Source organism: Macrobrachium rosenbergii, chromosome 46 (assembly GCF_040412425.1).
Source record: "Macrobrachium rosenbergii isolate ZJJX-2024 chromosome 46, ASM4041242v1, whole genome shotgun sequence".
NCBI classification, from domain to species: Eukaryota; Metazoa; Arthropoda; class Malacostraca; order Decapoda; family Palaemonidae; genus Macrobrachium; species Macrobrachium rosenbergii.
In genome coordinates this window covers 23,055,369-23,080,097 of record NC_089786.1, presented here as the reverse complement: position 1 = coordinate 23,080,097, position 24,729 = coordinate 23,055,369, and the positions used below count along the sequence as shown (strand labels likewise).

Below are 24,729 nucleotides of genomic sequence, written 5' to 3'. Positions count from 1 at the left end.
CATGCCTTATTTCATTCATATTGAACATCCACACTTCACTTTCTGATAGAAGAGGTGGCAAAAGTATTTTAAAACTTTCCAAATTTGACTTCAATAAACAATTATTCTTTTCTTCCAGATATTTTTCATTAATCCTGTTACTGAACTTTCTTTATCTTTGCAGTTGCTCAGTCCATATATATATATATATATATATATATATATATATATATATATATATATATATATATATATATATATATATACATATAGTATATATATATATATATATATATATATATATATATATATATATATATATATATATATATATATATATATAGAGAGAGAGAGAGAGAGAGAGAGAGAGAGAGAGAGAGAGAGAGAGAGAACTCTGCGTGATGTCCTGTTCCGTGATATATGAGTATTCAGCGATATTTCACGGATATTACCAGATGTCCTCAACTTTGTATGCGGTTGCTGTTGCCTGCAGAACTTTATTGTTGCTAAATCATCTTTCTTTTGGTCGGGAAATGATAATGCGATAATGATTGTCGCTTAGTGCGTTTAAACAGACTTTTAATTAATATTTTATATATATATATATATATATATATATATATATATATATATATATATATATATATATATATAAATAATGCGTGTGTGTATTTATTTGTGTGCGTATGTAAATTAGGGCAATAGGATAGCAAGAAGGCAGCAGGTTCTGCTCGCGAAAGAGTGGGAGCTGACTTCCAGTGTTTATGGAAGTCAAGGTGGAAATTCATTATACGATACTTGAGCCAACACTCCTTTATGAAAGAGAAGAAGGGACCTTGAACGTAATGAAAGAATAAAAGTTGGAGAGAAACTTTTTCGTTGTGTGCATGAAATGAATATAAGAGTAAGAAATGCCTGCTACTTTGAGGTAAAATATCCATTGTAAGTGAAAAGATGGTTCAGAGAGTTTTAAGCCAGTTAGACAATAACTTAATAGAAAAAGTTTATAATTGGAAGTCATCAGGAGGGATATGAAGGGGAGAGGAAGATTTTGAAAGCCCTGGATTGATTATGTTGGAAAGGGTATTGAAGAGGAAGGCCTTCATATTCTGGAATCGCGAGAACACGCGCAGGATAGAGGTGAACAGCAGTGTGTAAAAGGCATTTCGACGAGCTACTGATGAGCTCTCTGTTTGAGTATATGTGGCAGCCATTGTTGTGGAAGGTTACTGAACACGGGGCTCATCCACGACTCAGCAGGAAAAGTGTTGCTGCAGCAGTGAATTTTGAGTTGTTTTCTCTCTTGAGCTTCCACCGTCAGGACATACGGCTTAATGCTTTATATATATATATATATATATATATATATATATATATATATATATATATATATATATATATATATATATATATATATATATATATATATATATATATATATATATATATATATATATATATATATATATATATATAGAGAGAGAGAGAGAGAGAGAGAGAGAGAGAGAGAGAGAGAGGCTGTGCGTTTTTAGGTGCATTATGTACCCCACTATGCAAATTAAGTAACCCTAAAAAATTTTGCCTGAAAACAAAGCAAGAAGTTTTTAAACGAATTGCGAAAGGAAAATGTCCACTTCATTTCGTTTTCACTTTCAGGCATCCATTTTCAAATAAGTTCGTATCAAAAATAATGGATTCACATTATCCTGATCATTTCTTAACGAGAATTGACATGATGCCAATTAAGATTTCACTCGTCAAAGTAATATTCTTTCTCCGACAGTACCTGGCTCGAGGATGAGCGTGCGTATGAATATTTCCACTTTTGGAAGAAAGCGTCAAATATTTGCACATTCACGAGTGGAAATGGGATGAAAGATTAGCACGAAGAAAAGCAATTAGCGGTGGGCAAATGAAGTGGAGAATTTTAGTCAGTTAATAAAAAAATTACGTATAATTTTAGGGTGAAGGAAGGTAGGATTATCTCCCTACAAACACAAGAATATATATTGTATATTTGCATAAGGGAATTGAACACAGTCACATACGTACAGAGACAAGCAAGAAGGGAACACAAGCACATTTATTTTTATACAGGCAGGGTATACAGCACAACCACAATTGTACGTGTGCTTGAAGGAATGGAATACAGAAACAATTGCACATTAGTACAGTTCTGAAGTACAAGAGTAAAGTTACTGTACACATAGGAATGGAACACATGAACAATTTTACATGTTCGCACAGGGAAGTAACAAGAGTAACACTTACACAAGTTTACATCACCGCGCAGGGATGGAACAAAAGCACATCTGTAGAAAAATGCAAGGACAGAACACAACGACAAATGGACGTAATATACACGCAAACGAAATGCGAGGACTTTGTACACTCGGCAAGAAAAGTGAAGATACAGTTTTTTTAAAACTTCGGACATATATTGCTCAATAATGCGACATCTGGCAACTTTAGAAAGGGGAGGAGCTTCAGTCTTAGTGTGTTGGTTTTTTGCTTGACCTCCTATGACTTTCAATCATATTCTACGATTCTGACATCATTGATACTTAAATACAGTAGTAAGCTTTACAGTATTCGTTCAAGTTGTAATTTGCAGCAAACTAAACATTTTTCGACTTAACCTACCAATTAACCTTACACAAATGAAATTTATGACACCACAATGAACGGAATGCTTGCATAATCGGAAACGCGATCTTCCATAGTGAAATCAAGAGTTAAATTTGATCAATGTCCAAGGAAAAACGTGGGGAACAATAAAGGAACGAATGCAATGTTACGAGAGAGAGAGAGAGAGAGAGAGAGAGAGAGAGAGAGAGAGAGAGAGAGAGAGAGTTGCTGTTGTGTAAGCCTAGGCCCACAGTATATGTAGAGCTACTCATTTCATTATTTTTTTCTTTTAGAGATTGAACGATACTATATTTGTATAGTATGTTTTAGCAATGAGAGAGAGAGAGAGAGAGAGAGAGAGAGAGAGAGAGAGAGAAACTATGGTAACGTCAAGAAACATCCAGTTACTTGTGTTTTTCCGCCGAATCGCTCCACACATCATAGAGAACGCTCTTGCGGATTTAAATAGATTTGGTCAACTTACCGTAGCTGTCGCAACATTTACTGCCATTAATTCCAGCTGACCTTTAACACCGTGAAATACAAATATGAATGTGTAAAAATTAAAGAAATTATCATTATCTCGTATGATGATGCAATAATAAGCCAGTCCATAACGGAAAACGAGTAAATATTGCCGTTCTGATAAATAGTACTACACCGAGATATCCACACACTATCTTTTAGATCTCTATGAACGAAGTCATCTGAGAAATTCTGATTACTTCGGACATGCATGGTGTTTTTAAGTATCTGAACGTTTTTGTTTTGCAGATTTAACATATATGATATAATTTGCATTGTATTTTCATATTCTAGGGTAAATTTACCGAGATTATGTGTTTTCTGTAAGAAAAAAATTAAAATTCGATGAACGAAATCTAAAGAAAACTGTATCTTCACTTTTCTTGCCGAGTGTACATACTATTGATATAAACTCTATAAGAAACTGTGCAAATACTTGGACGTCAGGCGGCAAGGAATTTGTTAAGGACGGTAAGTCTGGGTTATGGGGTTAAGGGGCAAACTACTTCGCAGCCAATCTCCCGGGAAATGGAAAATGAATCATCTTCGAAATGAGTTCGGTGAGGACCTTATCTAATCGACCTGGCTTCCATGACCCCTGGTATCAGTTAATGTCGCTTGTCATCTTAATTAGGAGAGCTCCATGCGCCTCGTTTTTTATTAGTTTTCTGTAAAAGACAACTATGGTGCCGGCTTTGTCTGTCCATCCGGACTTTTTCTGTCTGCACTTTTTCTGCCCGCCCCCAGATCTTAAAAACTCCTGAGGCTAGAGGGCTGCAAATTGTTATGTTGATCATCCACCCTTCAATCATCAAACATAGAAAATTGCAGCCCTCTAGCCTCAGTAGTTTTTAATTTTATTTACGGTTAAAGTTAGCCATAATCATGTGTCTGGCAACTATAAAGGACAGGCCACCATCGGGCCGTTGTTAAAGTTTCATGGTCCGCAGCTTATACAGCATTACACCGAGACCGAAAGATAGATCTATTTTTGGAGGCCTTGATTATATGCTGTACAGAAAACTTGATTGCGCCGAAGAAACTTCGGCGCATTTTTTACTTGTTTTTCTTGATAAGTATATACTCCCAGAAACAGCGTGATGCTTCCGGTTGCATACTTGGATTGATACTTCTTTTATGCACTAAATTATAAACCAGTACTCAGACAAAATAGTTTCTCTCTGGAATATAATTATCATACCAAAGTAATGAGTAAATATTATGAACTTCAAGATGATAGAGAAATTGTATAAAACATAGCTTTCACTTTCCATCGAAGCACAAATATATAAGTACCTACACTTGTGTGTGTGTGTGTGTGTGTATATATATACATGTGTGTGAAAGTGTTTGCATAAGGATTTAGTTGTAGTATTCGGCAAATCTTTTTGGGATGAGATTGCTGGCCCCGTGTATTCCTCCAACCCGGTTGTGAACTTTGCTGTCTACTGTCATGTGCCTGATTTACTGCTCATGTCAAGAGAAGCACAATAGGATGTAACAGAACTTGCCAGAGCGTTCCCGCTTGCTCGAGAATCGAGCCTGGCATCCGGCAGCTTATAAGGTGAGACTTGTACTTACCTCTGGACTTTTCGTTTACGTGTGGAATAAAATGTTGTGGTGTCCTCTTGCTAGACACTTGAAATGAGAGTTCTATAATTTCGTACATAAGATAACATATTTAAAAAATCAAAGAGATCATATTTATTTTTTTAACAAATAAGATTATACAAATGACTTTGTGCTCCAGGTCACAGAATTTTCCTGACCCAATTTACACTTTTGTTACTATGTTTTGGGAATCTTTTATCATGGCATGAGTTTTTGTACGAATTCTTAGCAGTAGTGCCAGTTGTAGTAACTGCAATAGTAATTGTCATGCTAGTTGTTTAATGACTTGTATTGATTTCATTATGGAACTGTAATCTGAGTTGCTTTTCTCTCTATTTGGGTTAGTAGTAGTGCTGGTATGATTGTTATCCGTTGTCACAGCTGCCCAGTTGAAGGCGGTTCATGAATATGAAGAGTATTGATGAAGCATTATTATTATTATTAGTAGTAGTATGGATACGCTTTGTCATAGCACATCATTCCAAGGAACTCTGTAATATCTATTATCTTGAGCACTGGGGGAGTTGCAAGGGATATTCTCAAAACTCACCTGTCGTACTGTTTTATCCTCCGTTGGCAGTGATCCTGTCCCAGGACCTCCTTGCCCGTTGGCAGTGATCTCGGCTGTTTCCCTGAGGGTCAAGAAAAAATCGAAAATTGGAAAATAAGTTACATAATAAGATCAAGAGTTCCATATAAATCAAGTAAATATCACTTTAATCCTTTTTAGACATTCTTCAATATTAAAAATACTAAGTTGTACATTTGCTACTTGGTATATAAACATAGTCATTTATGTACATACCGCCTCTGTTCGTCCATCTGCCACTTGACTAGTTTATGCCTACATTTACGGCCTCTTTCAAAGTTTTCCTGCCTTACAAGAGCCCATTATATTATATGCCCCTGCTTAATTTGTACTTGTATGTCTCCCATATATAAACACACCTACCATTTAGTACGTGTACAACGCATGCATACCCACACCTGCATAATTAAATACGTACTTGTTCCATTAATACATACACCTGCTTGTCATATTTATCTTTGTTTTTCTTTGATTGTACCTGGCTCTTCTGTGAACAGTCCTGCCTTTGTAAAGCTTTATCCTGTACTTAGATAACTTAAGTCAGCCCGAATCCTTTTGATGTCTCTCTTTAAACCCTTACATCCTCCTCCTTAGTGATAATTTTATTTCAGGACTTTTTATGTTTTTGGTCTTTTGCTACACATATATTCTCCTTCACGTTTGCGTGTGCACTCTCATACTTTAGCTGCCTCATTATATTTGTATTTGCAGTGTCCTCCTTTATATACAAAATATATTCTTAATACACACATCCAAAACATGTGCTTCGCTTAGTACCTTCCTACTAACAACCTATTTCCAAATTAAATTTGCCTTTGTGAGCAACTAGTTTCTCTTCTACATAAATAATCATGTACCTTTCTTTTCATACTTACCCCTTCCTTTTTACGTACCCTACTTCCCATATATTAATAGTCTCCTTTGTGTAAATACATAATAATCATCTGTTCAGAAATTTCTCACACCAGACAAACATCTTCCAGCACACGTGCTCCTCTGCTCCTTTATACTGACGTTTGCTTTTGCCCTTACAGAACAGTATCTACTTCCTTTATAAATACCACACTTCATATATATATATATATATATATATATATATATATATATATATATATATATATATATATATATATATATATATATATATATATATGTGTGTGTGTGTGTGTGTGTGTGTATACTGCTTTTACTTACATTTGGCCCTTGCCCGTGATGGTCCGCCGTTGCCCAACGACCTTGACGATGGCTATGCCGATGGAGGTGTAAGCCACCGCCATGACGCACACCGGCAGCACAAGAACGAGCACCATCATGTAGGTCTCGTAAGCGCGCCACGTCAGCGGCGCGTCGAAGTTGTTGACGCACCAGTAGGCTCGCACCCGCACTCCCACCTCCATGTGGATCTGGTTTTGAAAATAGGGAGGAGATTTGTACATGACGGGAAAAAATACCAATTTCTCTTTCTCTTTATGTCTTTGCATTTAATTAAAGGAGTTTGCCTGCTTCGTCCGACATAATGGCAGTGTCCAAGGAAGTAAATTTTGACTTTATTGGTATTTATAGAAAGAGATGAACCCTTAACAACATATAAGTTCTTTTTAATGGAAGAATTAGATAAAAGTATACTGCCTCAAGAGCTTTCATGATTTTAATTTTTTTATAACTTATGCATTTTATATTTTTATCATTTTTTAGCTTTCATGAAGAAAAGAATTTGATTTTAATTACATATTTGGCGGTGTTGATGACCTTTGTTACAGTGATGCCATATAATTTAATGGTGAATAAATTAGTCCACCAAAAAATAACTTGCGTTTGGTAGGCCGCTTTTTAATATCGTATTTAATATACCCTTGGAATAATTTACATCCAAAGGGAACCATATGTAATTGATATATGCTTCCGGCCCGGCTTGGATTCGAACTTGAGCCTTGATTAAGAAACAACAATAATTAGTCGACTTCGACCTCTCGGCTGTTAAGAGAGATATAGGTTTGCTGTACATATTTCTGTCGAATTCAGGTTCTGTAGTCACAACTGATACCAGCTCATTTCTTCAACGATAGCTATTGACAGGTTCGTAACACTTGGCTAATTATATACTTTTTTCTCTATACACACGTTATCTTTTTCATATTCACAAACGTTTTCATATTCACAAACATTAAGCGACAAATATTGTTTAATATCGAACATAATATTCCTTGGGATTAATTTACTTCCTAATGGAATTATAATTGCCATGTGCTTTTGTCCGGTCGGAATTCGAATACACAAGGCGACTGTTTCCTTGCCCAGGTTCGAACGCTGGCCAGTGCAGAAGCAAGTTACTCCCAAGGTACAATGCATTTGTTATCAAACGATATCAGTGGATTAATATTATGTATATACACATACGCACACACACACACACACACACACACACACACATATATATATATATATATATATATATATATATATATATATATATATATATATATATATATATATACTATATATATACTATATATATATATATATATATATATATATATATATATATATATATATATATATATATATATATATAGATATATAGATATATATAATGTAAACATGTATGTATGTATGTGTAAACAAGATATCCATTAAAGCCCTTACTTTAAATAGCAGCAGTTCAAGATTCACTAACAAACTTTAAAAGTTTCCTCTTAAAAGAAATTTTTTTTGTGCCAAGTTCTTAATTGGTTGTGAGACTTTGGGCAGAGATAGTGGGCAATATTTAGTGGAGGCTTATTATCACAATAAAGAGTAATTTTGCTGCTTTTAATACAAAGTTCAAGACAGATTTAGAATTATTTCATACCTGTATCCCTGATTATATCCATTGCATCATCAATATACTCAGGGTTTCTCATATCTAATGCTCTTAATTGCTTGGATGTGAAAAGTGATTTCTTTACTTTATTGTTTTGGTCAGAATATAAATGTGCATGGGCAGAAATACTTGTAGGCTTTCTGTGCATATTATATTTAAACCACTTATTATTTCTGCGATGTATAGGCAATTTAAAAGGCCAGGGTACCGTCATTTTCTGTTTCCATCGTGAATTTAAGGCCAAAATTCATTCAGTTTATCAAGTATTTACATTTTCTTAAGAATAATTGGATTCCAGGAATTGAAGCAAATTACCACTGTCTTTCCTCAAATGATTTTGCCAAATGCTTCCTAAAACTTGTTAGCAAACTTAATTGAATCTTCTCTCTCGCCCTCTTTTTCTCTCTGCCTTTCCTTTGGTAGTATTTTCTCGAACCCCATTTTGTCATCTATTCGTCTTTGATCCATTAGCCCCCCTCTCTCTCTCTCTCTCTCTCTCTCTCTCTCTCTCTCTCTCTCTCTCTCTCTCTCTCTCTATAGAGCTCGTGTTTACATTGCTGTGCTTCCCTTCCAGACCCCCAGAATTGAATTAGCACAGACAACCAAAAGACAAGAGAGTTAATCGAGAATCTCGTTCCAGGTCCTGTTATCTTATTCATGGGAGAGAAGAAGTGGAACGCCGTGTTTACCTGAAAGCGCTTGTAATGAAAGGTTTAACGAGGCGTTAATCCTCTTTCATAATGGACATGTCAAAGGTAAGGAAATAAACTGTTGGTTAAACTTTATATATTATATATATATATATATATATATATATATATATATATATATATATATATATATATATATATATATATATATATATATATATACGTGTGTGTGTGTGTGTGTATATGTGTGAGTATTTATTACTCTTTTGAATTTCGTTCTGCGACCCACGCTCTTGTGCTTCCCGTTTTTATTAACCTTGTTAATAGAATGCCATTGACATTGAATGAATGTAATTTCTTGAATATGTATGTCTGTGTATCCTAGCTTTTGTTTTTGTTTTGGCAGTATTTCCAAGAGCAAGTTATGACTTGGTTAAACTGGCTAGGTATGTGTATAAGATGTCCTTGTCGATCTTATGAGCTTTTGCGAGAAATCGATTCAGATTTGATGTGCTTTTACTGAAAGGTTAATTTTCGTAATATAGAAGACGGGGATTTTGTCTGGTTTAAATGCTTCCATTATTAAAATGACTTATTTTCAAGTTTTCAGTTCTTTCTTAATCGCCTTTATATTTATGATCTCCTTTTCATATGATAATTTTATGACTATAGTTTTAAATTCAGTATCACAATTTGAATCTCGGTGTTTTTAATAACAGTTATTTGAAAGTACGCATAGTGACCGTCAGACATTATACTTGGGGTTTGGGTATGTTCTGTCATTCAAATAGATAGGTGTTGTCATGATAAGAATAACATGTGAGATAGAATTGTGCAAAAGGGAAAATGAGGAGAAATGGGACGTCAGAAAGTTTCTGCATCCATATGTTTCGTGTTGTGACTTAAAGTCAAGGCTCGCCTTATATTCAGTGTTGTTGCTATTTAAGGAAAAGTGTTTCTGAAAACGAATTATTACTAGCACATTTTTCAAAGCATATAGAATCTTCTTAGAATTATGGACTGCTTAAAATTAGATTAACCGTCATAATAGACATGAAAAAATAAACCTCCAATTAAATTACAAGACAAAAATATGACCTCATATTGAACACGAGGAGGCTGTGTTAAGCGCTCATGAGAGATCAGTAACCAGCTTTGACCCTAAGACCAGGTAGCGTAAACCAGCCAAAGCCCAATAGCCTTTAAATTCCCTAATTAAATCATATATTAACCCCAAGGAAACAAACCCAAGTATGGTGCGACAAGTTACGACTACAGTCAGTATGACCAAATTTCAACTTTCGAACCGCAAATCTTAAATGTAAGACCGAAAATTATTTTAAAATGTTGAAAATACAGACTGACAATCACAGTCACAAGAGAATTACAGTAATCTTAGGGCTCACTCCGTTGATCAAACGAACAAGATTTACCACAAAGAAACAATAGGGGCAAACACAAGGGAAAGTAGGTGGAAGTTTACCGGCCAAAATCAAGGGAAACAGAATTTCAATACTCAAATTAATCGAACTTCAAGCTAAAGGAAAATTCAAAGCAGCCGTGAATCAGTGAAAGGGCAAAGGGCTAAGGGTGGAACAAAAATCGGTAAAAATGTGTAAAGAAGAAATTTTACATTGTGTTTGTTCCCTGATTTACAAAAGCGGTTCTCTGCAAGACAACTCCTCAATCAAATGGAATAACTGATTCCATGCACAGGGATTTATATTTATGAATATTAACCAACGTCTTATTTCTGTAAAGGACAAGGGGAAGAGATAGAAGTGCACAAGACGCAAAAACGAGCAAGCAACGAGAGGGACAATGACTGAGGGAATATCACGGTGTACTGGAATGCAAACCAAAGATTCTTTACTCTGGACAAGTAAAATGAAAGGAGAGAGAGAGAGAGAGAGAGAGAGAGAGAGAGAGAGAGAGAGAGAGAGAAAATTTTAAACAAAGAACGTAAAAATTTTCCGCTCTTCTTCCGAGCTTAAATAATTAACGATTATTGATCAACATAGAATATCAAAGTCAACTTACTCAACGATGGTAGTCGGGAAGTTCATTAAAAACTGTTCACGCCACCTTGGTTCTCCCTAGTAAAGCCAATCAGAGGATACAGAAGTTAAATAACGATGGGGAGGTAATTATTTTATAGCAAAGGGTCCAACTCCATTCTTGACATAATTGTTAATATGGAACATAATACAATGTTCTTAAATATATATACAGTTCCTATGACAATATGCGAACGAAGCACTTGTTACAGGGGAACATCTTCCGACGAAGACCCATGGTACTTAAGCCCCATAGCGAAGGACAAATTGCTTGTAACTTAATTCCGCGCTTCAGTTTCAGCGAACGTCAAACAAAATGAACATGAAGTAAAATGAATTTTCAACAGTGATTACGCACACAGCTGGGAAATTATGATTACAGGATATTACATGTTGTGAACCTGAAAGCATTTGTAACTCTCTCTTAATTGAAAAGAGAGAGAGAGAGAGAGAGAGTGAGAGAGAGAGAGAATGGGGAAACTTATTCACGACAGTTCAGGCGCATATTCTACGGCCAAGGAAGGCAAATATATGCAAAGATTAAATGAATGCCTAAGGAACAGTTTATGTAATGAAATAAATAATTAGAACTTATTTATCGAATACAGAAACGCGATTTATAATTACACCATGCAAACACTTTCTTTCGAAAGACCTGACATAACAAAGTGGAAAATGGGTGTTTCAGCGGTATTTTCCAAAGCCATGAGTCAGACAACAACAAAACAAAAATCCTACGGATGTCAGCTTACTAAGGCGCGAATGACTGAAGTGGAAAAATACATGCAAAATTATAATGAACAAGTTTGCTAGTAGCCAGAAACCATTTTACAAGTCAAGTTGCATGATCGTGAGTTTGATTGAAACTTGTGGGCAACTCCATCCATTTTCTCTTTGCTTCGTCAGGCGCAGAAACAGTCGAGAGATTGTGCGAACTTTTATGTTAAGCGTCTCGGTCATGGGTTGTGCAGTTGCCTTGGGACGAATACGTGTCAGGGATCCTACAGTTCCTGACGAGCTCTTGCTATGACTGCTGGGCAGGTGTTGAGGAACCTGACGGTGGATTTATAGGGAATTACTTATGGATTTTTCAATAATAATAAAATCCAAGTGGATCTTCTTTGTCCGCCCCGGGTGAGACCGGGGTAGTTTGGGGATTGGGATGGTAGGAAAGACATGGCACATGCACCCTCCTCCTGCAAATCTGTTTGTCCGCCCCGAATGCGTGTGGGGTAGGTAGGGGGGCAGGAGGGTAGAGACATGACAGGCAGCGCAGGGTTCGGGTGCAGCGTAGCGTGCGCCACCAAGCTCGTAGGGAATAATTACCTATGGATTTACAGGGAGTAATTACCTATGGCCGCTTTCACACCAAGGTGGCACGTCTCACGTGGCAAGTGGCAGGTGGCAAGTGGCAAGAGGCGAGTGGCACTGTGATTTCAGACCAAGGCAGCACGCGCCACGCGTTTCAGGGTGGCAGCCCACTTCACAGTGCACAAGATGGCATCATCGGATGAGGAGGTTATTGTTGCTTTGATTGGTGCTATAGTCGCCCGCAGAAGAAGAAAAAGGAAGAGGTACTGGATACATCCGTATCTTAAAGATAATGTAGAGGCTCACAGTGTTTATGTAGTTGCAAAGCAACTAGAGCTCGATGAAGAGAAGTTCCAGCTTTTTTAGCGAAAGCGGAAAGAAACTTTTTGCCATATGGTGATGAATAAAAAAATCCTGATTTTCAGTTCTTCAAAAGTCTTCTCCCAGACGTGGAAGGCTTCAGTGGTTCACAGAAAAGACATTTTAAAATAAAATTATTGGAACTCATAGATGAAATATTTAATGAAGGGTCAGTTTCTCGATCATCTATTGTCTCTGTATATTCACACTCGACAGACTGCTATCTGCAGCAGCATCCCGAAGCTCACGACGTTATGGGTCAACAAGCAATGACAATGGAGCCTCATGATCAAGACAGCTACTCAGGATTTACTGTACTGTAAAGTTTAGTGTTTGTAATCATGATGCATATGTGAGAACCTATTTTGTGAATAATAATAAAGTATATTGGAAAAGGTCATGACTATTGCTAAACACCCTGTATTATGTTTTATAGGTCCCCTTTTGGAACTCAGTGCTGAGTTATCGTTTTGGCTATAATAGTAGTAGTAGTGGAAGTAATAGTAGTAGTAGTAGTAGTAGTAATAATTAAATTGCAATGTATTTCTCGTCTATTACTTCATGCCACTGTTTCAACCATATTTTTCAATTGCTGGAGACAATAATGATTTATCATCCCTTAGAAATATGAGTAGTCATTCCTCTGCGCTCACACGTCTTCTGTAGGTAGTATCTTTCGGCTGCGTGTCCCTCTCATCAGGCAGTGTTGTCACATGTGCTTGCTCAAATCTGTCCAGTCTCTTGAAAACTAATCAGCATGTGTCATACATCCAAAAGTGTTCATTTTATTGTATATTTTGTTATTAAGATAAAAAAAATTAATACTACATCGTCTAATAATAAGTTTGGGAGTGAAAGTTCCAGTAAAGTTTGGCATCACAGTCCGGAGTGGCAAGTCGCACGCTTACAAAAAACGGACATGTTCAATGTCGGAGTGGCATGCAAGTCGCACGTGGCTCATGCGACGAGTCACGCCACCTCGGTGAGAAAGGTTTCATTGATTTCCTAGTGTTCGTTTTCAAGTGGCGCGCTACGTGCCATGGCACGTGCGACGTGCCACCTTGGTGTGAAAGCGGCCTAAGGGTTAATACAGAATACTTACATATGGATATATTGGGAATTGTAGTGAATCGTTAGCTTCTGATTCCGCACATTTAAATCTCTCCATCATATGTTAATTGCTCTGTTGCCCAGCCTCTTTCAAGGAGTTCAATAATGCTACTCAAGCAAAAGTGGGCTTAGCGAATGTCAGCGATATTCTCGTGGTCCTGCACATCCAGAATTGGGGTCTACGGACGTAAAAATTTCAAAGGGCAGACCCTATAACGTTCCTGTGGACGTCTAAGGAATATATACAGTATAATATATATATATATATATATATATATATATATATATATATATATATATATATATATATATATATATATATATGTATGTATATGCATACACCTTCAAAATATTTCGTGCAATTTGTTGCTATTTTATTGCTTTTCTTGATGTTATTAAACTGTTTAGGAAAAGTAATACCCTAAAATGAAAGACATCCCTAATTGCGAATTTTCTTACTTAGTCCTTGACCTTATTTGGCACCGCGAGCAAATATGGCATCGCACACACAAAAACATATAGGCACATACGCACATAAACGCATGCACACATGAAAACGCTCATACGTGCTTTCCGCAGATATATGCAAACTTGCAAGGATAATGAGATTGCTAGCATCTAGGAGAGACGTGACACTCTTCCATTTAGTAATACTGGAGCATGGTTGGATTCAGCTGAATAACTTTACAATTCGTCTTGTAAATTGTTGTGGTAGTATTTTGTAAAGTACAGGAGCCTAACACTTGCTATTGTGATTATTGTTATTATTATAGTTGCCTGACCCTATAGAACTTCATGAAACCTGAAACCCTCGTGATATGTTACTCAAATCTTTTTTTTTTTTTTGGTCTATCACAGTCATCCTATTTGACTGGGTGGTTTTTATAGTGTGGGGTTCCGAGTTGCATCCTGCCTTCTTAGTAGTCCCATCACTTTTCCCACTATGTGCACTGTTTCTAGTAGCACACTTTTCTGCATGAGTCCTGGAGCTACTTTGGCATTTAGTTTTTCCCGATTCCTTTTCAGGGATCTTGGGATCGTGCCTAGTGTTCCTATGATTATGGGTACAATTTCCACTGGCATATTCCATATCCTTCTTATTTCGATTTTCAGGTCTTGATACTTATCAATTTTTTTTCTTTCTTTTTCATCTACTCTGGTGTCCCATGGTATTGCGACATCAATGAGTGCTACTTTCTTCTTGACTTTGTCAATCAACGTCACGTATCACCCTATCTGTTCTGATACCATAGTCCCAGAGGATCTTTACCTGATCGTTTTCTGTCACTCCCTCAGGTTGGTGTTCGTACCACTTATTACTGCAAGCTAGCTGGTGTTCCTTGCACAGGCTCCAGTGGAGGGCTTTTGCTACTGAATCATGCCTCTTTTTGTTCTGGTTCTGTGCAAGCGCCTGACATTTGCTTGCTATGTGGTTTATGGTCTCATCTTTCATATTGCACTTCCTGAATATGGGTTAAATGTTATTTCCATCTATTGTTCTTTGGACATATCTGGTTCTGAGGTCCTGATCTTGTGCTGCTGTTAGCATTCCTTCGGTTTCCTTCTTTAGTTCTTTCCTCTGTAGCCTTTGCCATGTTTCATCACTGGCCAGTTCTTTTGTCTGTCTCATGTACTGTCCATGCATTGGTTTGTTGTGCCATTTTCTGTTCTATTTTTCATCCTCCTGTCCCTGTATATTTCTGGGTCTTCGTCTACTTTTATCAGTCCTTCTTCCCGTACACTCCTTAGTCACTAGTCTTCACTGGTTTTCAGATATTGCCCCCGGTGTTCTGCTCTCAATGTTGATGCAGTCCTCTATGCTTAGTAGCCCTCTCCCCCCTTTTCATGTTGTGTATAGTCTGTCTGTATTTGCTCTTGGGTGTAGTGCTTTGTGTATTGTCATGTGTCTTCTAGTTTTCTGGTCTATGCTGTGGAGGTTAGCCTTCGTCCACTCCACTACCCCTGCCCCGTATCTGATTACAAATACTGCTCATGTGTTTATGGCTTTCGTCATGTTTCCGGCATTGAGTTTTGACTTGAGTATTGCCCTAAATCTCTGCATATATTCTTTCCTGATCGTGTCCTTCATCTCTTGGTGTTTTATATCCTCTCCTTCTATTATTCCCAGGTATTTGTCCTGTCTCATCTATGTGTTTGATGCTATTCCCGTCTGGTAACTTTATCCCTTCAGTCCTTGTTACTTTGTCTTTTGTATGTTGACTAATACGCATTTTTCTATTCCAAACTCCATCTTGATGTCCCCAGATAAAATCCTTACAGTCTGGACTAGGGTATCTATTTCCTTGATGCTCATACCCTACAGCTTGATGTCGTCCATGAACATCAGATGGTTAATTCTGTTGCCTCCTTTCTTCAGTTGGTACCCAGCATCCATCTTCTGCAGTACTTTTGTCATGGGAATCATGGCTACTACAAAGAGTAGTGGCGACAGTGAGTCGCCTTGAAAGATCCCTCTCCTGATGTTAACCTCTGCTGATCTTATCCCAGAGCTTGTAAGTACTGTATTCCAGTTGCACATTGTATTTTTAAGGAAGCTGATGGTGTTTTCCTCTGCCCCATATATTTCCAGGCGTTCTATTAGCCACGTGTGGGGTATAATGTCGAAGTCTTTCTTGTAGTCAATCCAAACCATGCTTAGGTTGGTTTTCCTTTTCTTACTATTCTTCATTACCATTTTGTCTATTAGGAGCTGGTCTTTTGTGCCCCTACACTTCCTCCTACTGCCTTTCTGTTGATGGAGGATGGTGTTTGTATCCTCTAGGTAGTTGTGTAGCCTTTCACTGATGATACCTGTTAGTGACTTCCACATTATTGGTAGGCAGATGATAGGCCTGTAGTTACTTGCTATCTTTCCCTTGTTCTTGTCTTTCTGTACTAAGGACGTACTCCCTGTGGTCATCCATTTGGGTGCATGGTGGTTTGTGATACAGTGCTGGAGTTGTTCTGCTATTTGTGGGTGTAGGGCCTTGAAGTGTTTGAGCCAGTATCTATGGACTTCATCGTAACCTTGGGCTTTCCAGTTGGGCATTTTCTTTAGTTGGTGTCTGACTGTGTCTGTCGTGATCTCGGTGAATCTTTGTTTTATTCTCCCAATTTCTTTTGCCTTGATTTCCTGGAGCCATGTTGCATGTTTGTTGTGTGATACCAGATTGCTCCATATGTTTTCACAGGATCTCTTACTGGGTTCGACTTCAGGAATTTCCTGGTGGTTGTCTTCCCCTCTTAGTAGGCTGTATAGTCTTTTCTGTTTGGTTCCGAAGAGTTTGTTCTGTTGGTATCCTTTATTCCTGTTAATGTACCGTTGGATCTTATGTGCTTTGGCTTTAAGCCTCTGTTTTATATCTTCTATTGTGTTGTTTAGTCCCTTCTGTATTATGTATTTTTCATTCAGTTCCTCTCTTGTTTTCTTGCTTCTTAGCCTCTCTTCTGCCATCTCTTTCAGTTTACTCAAGTCAGATCTCATTGCCATAATTTGTTTTTCCAGGTGCCTTTTCCAAGGCGGTTGCTGTTTTGGTTCCTGTTGGGTTAGTTGTGATGGTCATGTTGGTGTTTGTATCCCCATGGGTTCTACTTCTAGTCTTGCTCCTGCATATGTCAGGTTATTTGTTTCTGTGCTAAAGGTGGTGTGCATTAGTCTTATTATTTCATTAACTTCACTTGTTTTTCCCTTAGTTTCTTTGTGTTGTAGGCTTTCACGGACGGGATCTTTGTCCTTTCTGTATCTGGCTTCATCCATTGTCTGATCTTTTCCACCCATTCCGACCTCTCTGTTACATCTTGGGTGTTTCCTCGTGCGTCGTTGTTTGGTAACTCATCATTCCTGTCGTTTTCTGTGTCATCGTCTCTTAGTTCGTCTTCTTGTCTTTCATTGCTGGGTGTTATTTCTCTTCCCAGTTCCTCTCTTTCTGCTGTGGAGAGCCAGTTGTTTTTCTTTATGTTCCTTACTTGGTCTGCCAGCCTCTGTTCTGTTTGAGGGGTGTTGTTTCTCTCATTCCAGATGTTGACCAATCTTCTTCTGTATCCTCTTTCTGTCGGGTTGTTTCTGATGTAGCATCTCCATATTTCCTTATAATCTTCTCTTGTCCATTTTTTCTTCTGGTTTGCCTCTGTAGCTGCAGTCTCTGGTTGCGGGCTATTATTATTATTATTATTATTATTATTATTATTATTATTATTATTATTATCATCTCAGTCATCCAATTCGACTGGATGGTATTATAGCGTGGGGTTCCGGGTTGCATTCTGCCTCCTTATAATAATAATAATAATAATAATAATAATAATAATAATAATAATAATAATAATAATATTATTATTATTATTATTATTATTATTATTATTATTATTATTATTATTATTATTATTATTATTATTATTATTATTATTATTATTACTCATGACAGCACATTCACCAAAACTAGCAAGAAAGCCCATTAGCCAAAGAAAAGACTATCAGTGCGTAAAAAAATAGAAGAAAAAATATAAACAGAGCAGTAGATATATAAAATGAAATAAATTATAGAATAAAAGAAAAAAAGATGAAAATAAGCTCTACATCTTGACAGGGTCCGATGCACTTCTCTTGTTATGTCACGCTGAAGTAATAAAGTCTGACTGAAAAGAATTAGACCGCTAAGAACCGAATGGTACGAAAACCAGGCGGGTGAAGTATTTCTTTGTTTTTTAACGTTTGGTTTTCACTTTTTAACTTTTTGTACTGAAGAGAGCGAGGTCTCACCATCGATGCTTTTGTTGTCTGCTGCTTTTATATATATTACAATGTTTCGTATTATTATTTTTATTAGTAGTAGCAGGAGCAGTAGAGTTAGCAGCAGTAATAGAAGTGGTAGTAGTAGGCTTTCATATTGAAACAGCTATAATGTCCATAATTATTATAGTTATTATTATTCAAATTATTCTGTATTCGTATATCAGTAAATGTTCTTCCCCGTCGAAACACAGTATCAGTCTGATAGGAAAGCGCAACAGAAAAGCGCTATGCAAATGATTTAATGAAAAAAACAAACTTGCTTCGAAGGTGTCTTCCAAAGGCGTACCAAGCCTTCCAAAGTATTGTCTCAAAAGTTTTCTTTTTTTCTTTTTCTTGATTAGCGCGCCAACAAAACTTCTCGTTCCTCCAAACAAACGCCAAGGTAATTTTCTGAAATGGCCTTGTCCAGAGGAGTACGAGTTCGAAATGGAAAACCTAACTACTCATTCGCCAAGCCTTGGATGTCTTTTGCGAGCTTTTAAAGGCGCTGTCGCGCGAGAGCATATTCTGCCAGCTTGATGAACCCGCCTCGGAATCTTGTAGCAGGAAATGGCTATTATCCGCCCCAAAGGCTTGTACTAGGTGGCCATTATTAGGTGCAAAGTCGTTCATGAAAGGGCAGTATTTGTTTCAAAATGTTGCACGAAATAGCCAGTGTTCGTTCCAAACTTGCGTATCAAACAGCCAGTATTTGTTTACAAAATCCTATGCAAAATGGTCAGTATTTGTTCTAAAATCTTGCCCCAAATAACAAGTATTAGTTACAAAATTACATGCGAGATGGGCAGTTATTTGTTCCAAATTCTTGCAGAAAATATCCAGCGTTAGTTGCAAAACCTTGCACAAAGTTCCCAGTAATTATTGCAAATTGCACTGGAATATGTTCGCTTTTGTATGACCGCCCATTAACTTCGTTGGCTACAATTGTGCACCAGATAAGAAAAATCAAATGATGTCTTGTTGCAAAATTGCTGAAAGATACTTTTAAGTGAACTTGTGTAATGTCGATTGGAGTGTTTGCTGAATTGCATGCTAACTTCGTGAAGTTGATCCGATTCGTCTTCTTTTTATTTCTCCGATGACATTGTTGGGTTGAAAACTTTGTTTTCGAGTTGATATGTTTAGGAAGAAAGAAGAAACAGTTAAAAACAGCTGCTTATTAATAGCTCGTAAAAGAAAATGAAATATTTACGATTGCCACCCACCTTCTCTCTCTCTCTCTCTCTCTCTCTCTCTCTCTCTCTCTCTCTCTCTCTGTCCTTGAAATGCAACGTTAAGCGGAATCAGCACAAACCTTAGGGACCAACATTCGATTAGGAACCGGGCGAGGAGGGACGATATTGGCTTTCCGTAAAATCCAGCATGCCTCTGTTGACTAACGAGTGAAATTATATCAAGCTGTTCCTGGACTGTCGTGAGTCGTACCAGACAGACAGACAGAAAGGAAGCCATCGGACATGAAAGACAGACAGACAGACAGACAGAAAGGAAGCCATCGAACATGAAAGACAGACAGACAGACATACAAAGAGACCACCGGACGTGACAGACATACAAGGAAACCACCGGACGGGAAAAACAGACAAGGAAACCAAACGAAGGGTAAGACAGATAGACAGACAAGAAAACCACCGGACGAGAAAGACTGAGAGATATACAAAAAAAAAATCCCACCGGACGGGAAAGACAGACGAAAAAGCGAAGGAAACCACCGGACGTGACAGACAGACAAGGAAACCACCGGATGGGAAAGACAGACAGACAGACAAGGAAACCACCGGACAGGGAAGACAGACAGACAAGGAAACCTGCGGACGTGACAGACAGACAGACAAACAGACAGACAAGGAAACCAGCGAACAGTACTCCATCGGAACGCAAGCCTTGAGAACTGACGGCTTCGGTGGGTAATCCTCATCCTTGTGGGATGAAACCATTCATGAAATATTCTCTCTCTCTCTCTCTCTCTCTCTCTCTCTCTCTCTCTCTCTCTCTCTCTCTCTCTCCACTAAGTCGTTTTGGATAATGTTGCTCGCTTCATGTCTTTCTTAACCCTGGCTGCTGCCCACCACATTCAGCTAACTACCAGGCACGTAATTTATTTTTTATGTTAACAAAGGCATACTGGGATTAGAGTTAGCTTGCTTAATGAATTCCTGCCCTCTCCATGAGTTCAATTGGGACGGGAAAAGGATTATATATATATATATATATATATATATATATATATATATATATATATATATATATATATACATACATACATATATTATTATTATTATTATTATTATTATTATTATTATTATTATTATTATTATTATTATTATTATTATTATTAAGAAGATGAACCCTAGTCATGGAACAAGCCCACAGTGGCCATAGCCCTGAAATTCAAGCTTCCAGAGAATAAGGTGTTCATCAGGAAGAAGTAAGAGGAGGTAAAGGGAAATACAGAAAGAGGAGATCTGATTTATTAAAGAAAAAATAATAAATAGATAAAAATATATTAAAATGCAAGGAGAATAATATTAGGGTAGTAATGCATTGGATCTTCGCCTGAACTTTTGGAATTCCAATTGAACGACATCTTCCGGGAGATTGTTCCACAGTCCCATGGTGTGAGGAATAAAGGACCTCTGGAATTGAGAAGTTCTACAGCGAGGCACATTTGCTGCATTTTGGTGCTGCTGTTCAGCAAATCTGATTCCTCTTGTCAGGAAAAGGGGATCAGAGACCAATTGTGAATGTGAAAGATCTCATGTTAAAATAGAACTTATGAAAAAGTGACAAACAAGAGACCATCCATCGATGGTCCAAGCCATAACTGCTAATATTCGGAAACAGAAACCTACCACCACGAACCACTCTATCCAAAAGAGATAAATCACAAAACGGAAAGTAGGGGAAATTATTCTAAAAAGAAAAATAATGCCAAGAATTAGCCAAATTACCCGGAATTATTTGAACTATTTTGCAATCTGTGACGCTCAGACGCTTTCCTACTGAAATTTCTACTTAAACCACTCGCCTATTGCCCTTCCTCAAGCTTGATATATATATATATATATATATATATATATATATATATATATATATATATATATATATATATATATATATATATATATATATATATATATATATATATATATATATATATATATATATATATATATATATATATATATATATATATATATATATATATATATATATATATATATATATATATATATATATATATATATATATATATATATATATATATATATACATATATATATATATATATATATATATATATATATATATATATATATATATATATATATATATACATATATATGTGTGTATATATAATGTATATATATATATATATATATATATATATATATATATATATATATATATATATATATATATATATATATATATATTATTATATAACTTTTAACCTTTATTGAATCTTTCCAAGAGGGAAACGGAGGTTGAGTCTTCTCAGCAAGATTATGCTGAGACTTTCGTCACCTTTAAGTGCTCTTATTAGCATCTCTGAAGGACAAGTCACCTCCGTTAAAAGCAGTTCTCATAAGAGAGAGAGAGAGAGAGAGAGAGAGAGAGAGAGAGAGAGAGAGAGAGAGAAGCATTATAGTGAACTGTAAAATGTTTCTACTGTTATTCTTCTCTCTCTCTCTCTCTCTCTCTCTCTCTCTCTCTCTCTCTCTCTCTCTCTCTCTTAGAATTTACTAGAAAGTGCATTATCAGCAAGCTCAAACCGATGAAGACAGACTGTCATATCGGATAAATGGAATGGTGAATAAAGATACTAATTTTTTTTTCATTATTATATCAATAAAAATCAGAAAGTCGATATCATGTTGTATTGTCTGCCTTTCTGTGAGTTTCTTGAGTCATTCTACCTGCTTCTTCTAAAGAGAAGATTTTTTTCAAAGAATATCATCACCCAATTTTTTTATATATAGGTGTGATGAGGTTTTGCACCTTGATAAAAATTAAAACATTGTTACATAGAGTCTCATAAATGCCAGTATATTTTTTTCTGTTAGTTACCTTGAAGAATGTTAGAGTGTTTTTGTTGTTTTTTTTTTTCGTATTTTTTGTCTTGTGATTCTATTGTGTCTTTTTTTTTGCATAGCTTTTTCTCTCCGATGACCTTTAATGTTGGGAAATTCTGTTTACCAGTGTGTTATTTTGAAACCTTCTCTCGATTAAACAAAGCTTCAGATTAAGAAACCATCAGGACGACGAAATTGTTTACTTTGAACCTTCATGTAGTTGATTCTTGCCAGATCGTAAGTCCTTTGAAACAGAATGAGAGGACCTAGAACCAAGGTCGAGTGTGAGAGAGCTGTGTTTTTAGCAGAGTTACGAGGATGAAACCTATAGAGTGAGAAACCTATGGGCAGCACTAACTGACCTTGAAAGTGGGCACAGTTGAGGTAAGCTTCTACATGAATGAGGGTGACCAAATATTTCAGATGTGTTTGAAACAAGTGCTAGTTCCCGCGCTTAGTGAGTGTAAGGGTAAAACTACTTCTTTGATAGAATTTGAAATATGGTGGGACAATATAGCCTCATAGACGAGTGAGAGAGGAAGACAACATATGTTAAGTTTATATAAAAACAAAGCAGGACACGTAAGGTCTTGCCCCATTAATTAGGGATTAAGTGATTGATTAATCAAATTCAGTTTGTAACAGAAGGACACTTTTGACCTGGTCTTCTAGAGGACTGAGAGGGTGAGATTGAATTAGTTGAGAATAAAATAAAGAAGATGCATTACAGACAGTGTTTTGGCTGATTGAGAGTAAGAGATCGCTTGAGTTAAGGTTTAAACAGCTAGTCCCAGTGCTGAGTGATAGAGCGACAGATATCTCGCAATATGTGCTACAACAGCAAGGGGCTGTTTTAAGCTTGTTTCGTGGAGAGAGGAGTCTAAACCAGAACGTGCAACAGGGGAAGGTGTTTTATGCCTGGTGTTTAAGATGAGTGAGAGAAGGGAATACCTGAGTTTAGCTCTAAACAGAGTGGGACACAGTACTGTACAGCTAACTCCTCTGGCTGAGTGAGACATATGTAGAGAAAGATTACTTTTGATCTGGAGGAGTGAGATGATGATACTAAATTAGCTGAGTGTGAATTAGAGAAGGAGGTGTTTGAATTAGTTTCCTTGGCTGAGTTTAGCTTGAATCAGAACCTGAATCGAGTTTTCTGTTTTTTTCTGAATTTTATGTTTGTTTTTTCTGTAATATAACCCGTCATTTTTCCACTTGCTCTCCACTCTACATGCGTTCTTAGTCTGCCATTTTTCCTAAACCCAGACTCCTCCATTTTCCTTCATGCAGTATTCATTCTTTCCCCTAATTGTTTATAATTCAGTCTCCCTTTTCTTGGACCCAGTCTCTACTAAGTTTATCTTTAAAAGAGTGTCTGGTTTTTTTAGTTTTCTGTAAAAGAAAACTATTGAGAAGGCTTTGTCTGTCCGTCTGCCCTCAGATCTCAAAATCTACTGAGGCTAGAGGGCTGCAAGTTGGTAAGTTGATCATCCATCCTCTAGTTATCAAACATACCAAATTGCAGCTCTCTAGACTCCGTAGTTTTTATGTTATTTAAGGTTTAGGTTAGCCTTGCATCGTGCGCCTGGCAGCGCTATCCGGAGGCGTCGCCGACACGCCTTCTTGTGACAGCATCTGGGGAGCAACTGAACAACTGAGAGTTTCATACAGCATTGTACGCTGTATAGAAAACTCGATTGCGCCGAAGAAGCTTCGGCGCAAATTTTACTTTGTTTTTTTTACTTGTCTATAAAAGAACCCTCATCAAATGGTTACCTCCGCCGTGGTCGTTACAGTATGCGGTCAGCTCTGGAGCAGTTAAGCCATCGGAACTCCCTATATTCATGTGTATATTTACAGACTTGCCTCGAGAGCGAAGGAATGAAATATAAGATGACCTGACGATTTCTTGGAGAAATTAGCATTACATGAAGGTGATTTACACAACAACAAACCGTAGTCGTGACCTGTGGTAGGGCCGAACATCATACGAAGGCAATCACGACCAACTTCAATGATACTGTCTGCAAATATTTGCCATCGAATCCCTCTAAAAAGGACTACAGTATAATAAAGAAATTCCTCACAAGAGCTGATCATATCGAGATTTCGTAATGAATATATTTACTTGTCCCTTCAAATTTTGACCCTTTCTCGAATTTGCTGTTGACACGTGCTCGG

General features: G+C 36.9%; 1 protein-coding gene across 1 annotated transcript in view; it reads right to left on the bottom strand.

Annotated features, from left to right (window-relative positions):
• LOC136830402 (uncharacterized) overlaps nt 1-24,394 on the bottom strand; it is a 50,664-nt gene extending 26,270 nt beyond the window's left edge. The window contains exons 1-5 of the mRNA XM_067089937.1: nt 24,325-24,394; nt 22,752-22,910; nt 17,359-17,666; nt 6,527-6,735; nt 5,294-5,375 (exon numbers count right to left, since the gene is read on the bottom strand). Coding sequence (XP_066946038.1) covers nt 5,294-5,375; nt 6,527-6,735; nt 17,359-17,666; nt 22,752-22,910; nt 24,325-24,394 — 828 coding nt within the window. The remainder of the gene's footprint in view (nt 1-5,293; nt 5,376-6,526; nt 6,736-17,358; nt 17,667-22,751; nt 22,911-24,324) is intronic.
• Between the last annotated feature and the right edge of the window lie 335 nt (nt 24,395-24,729).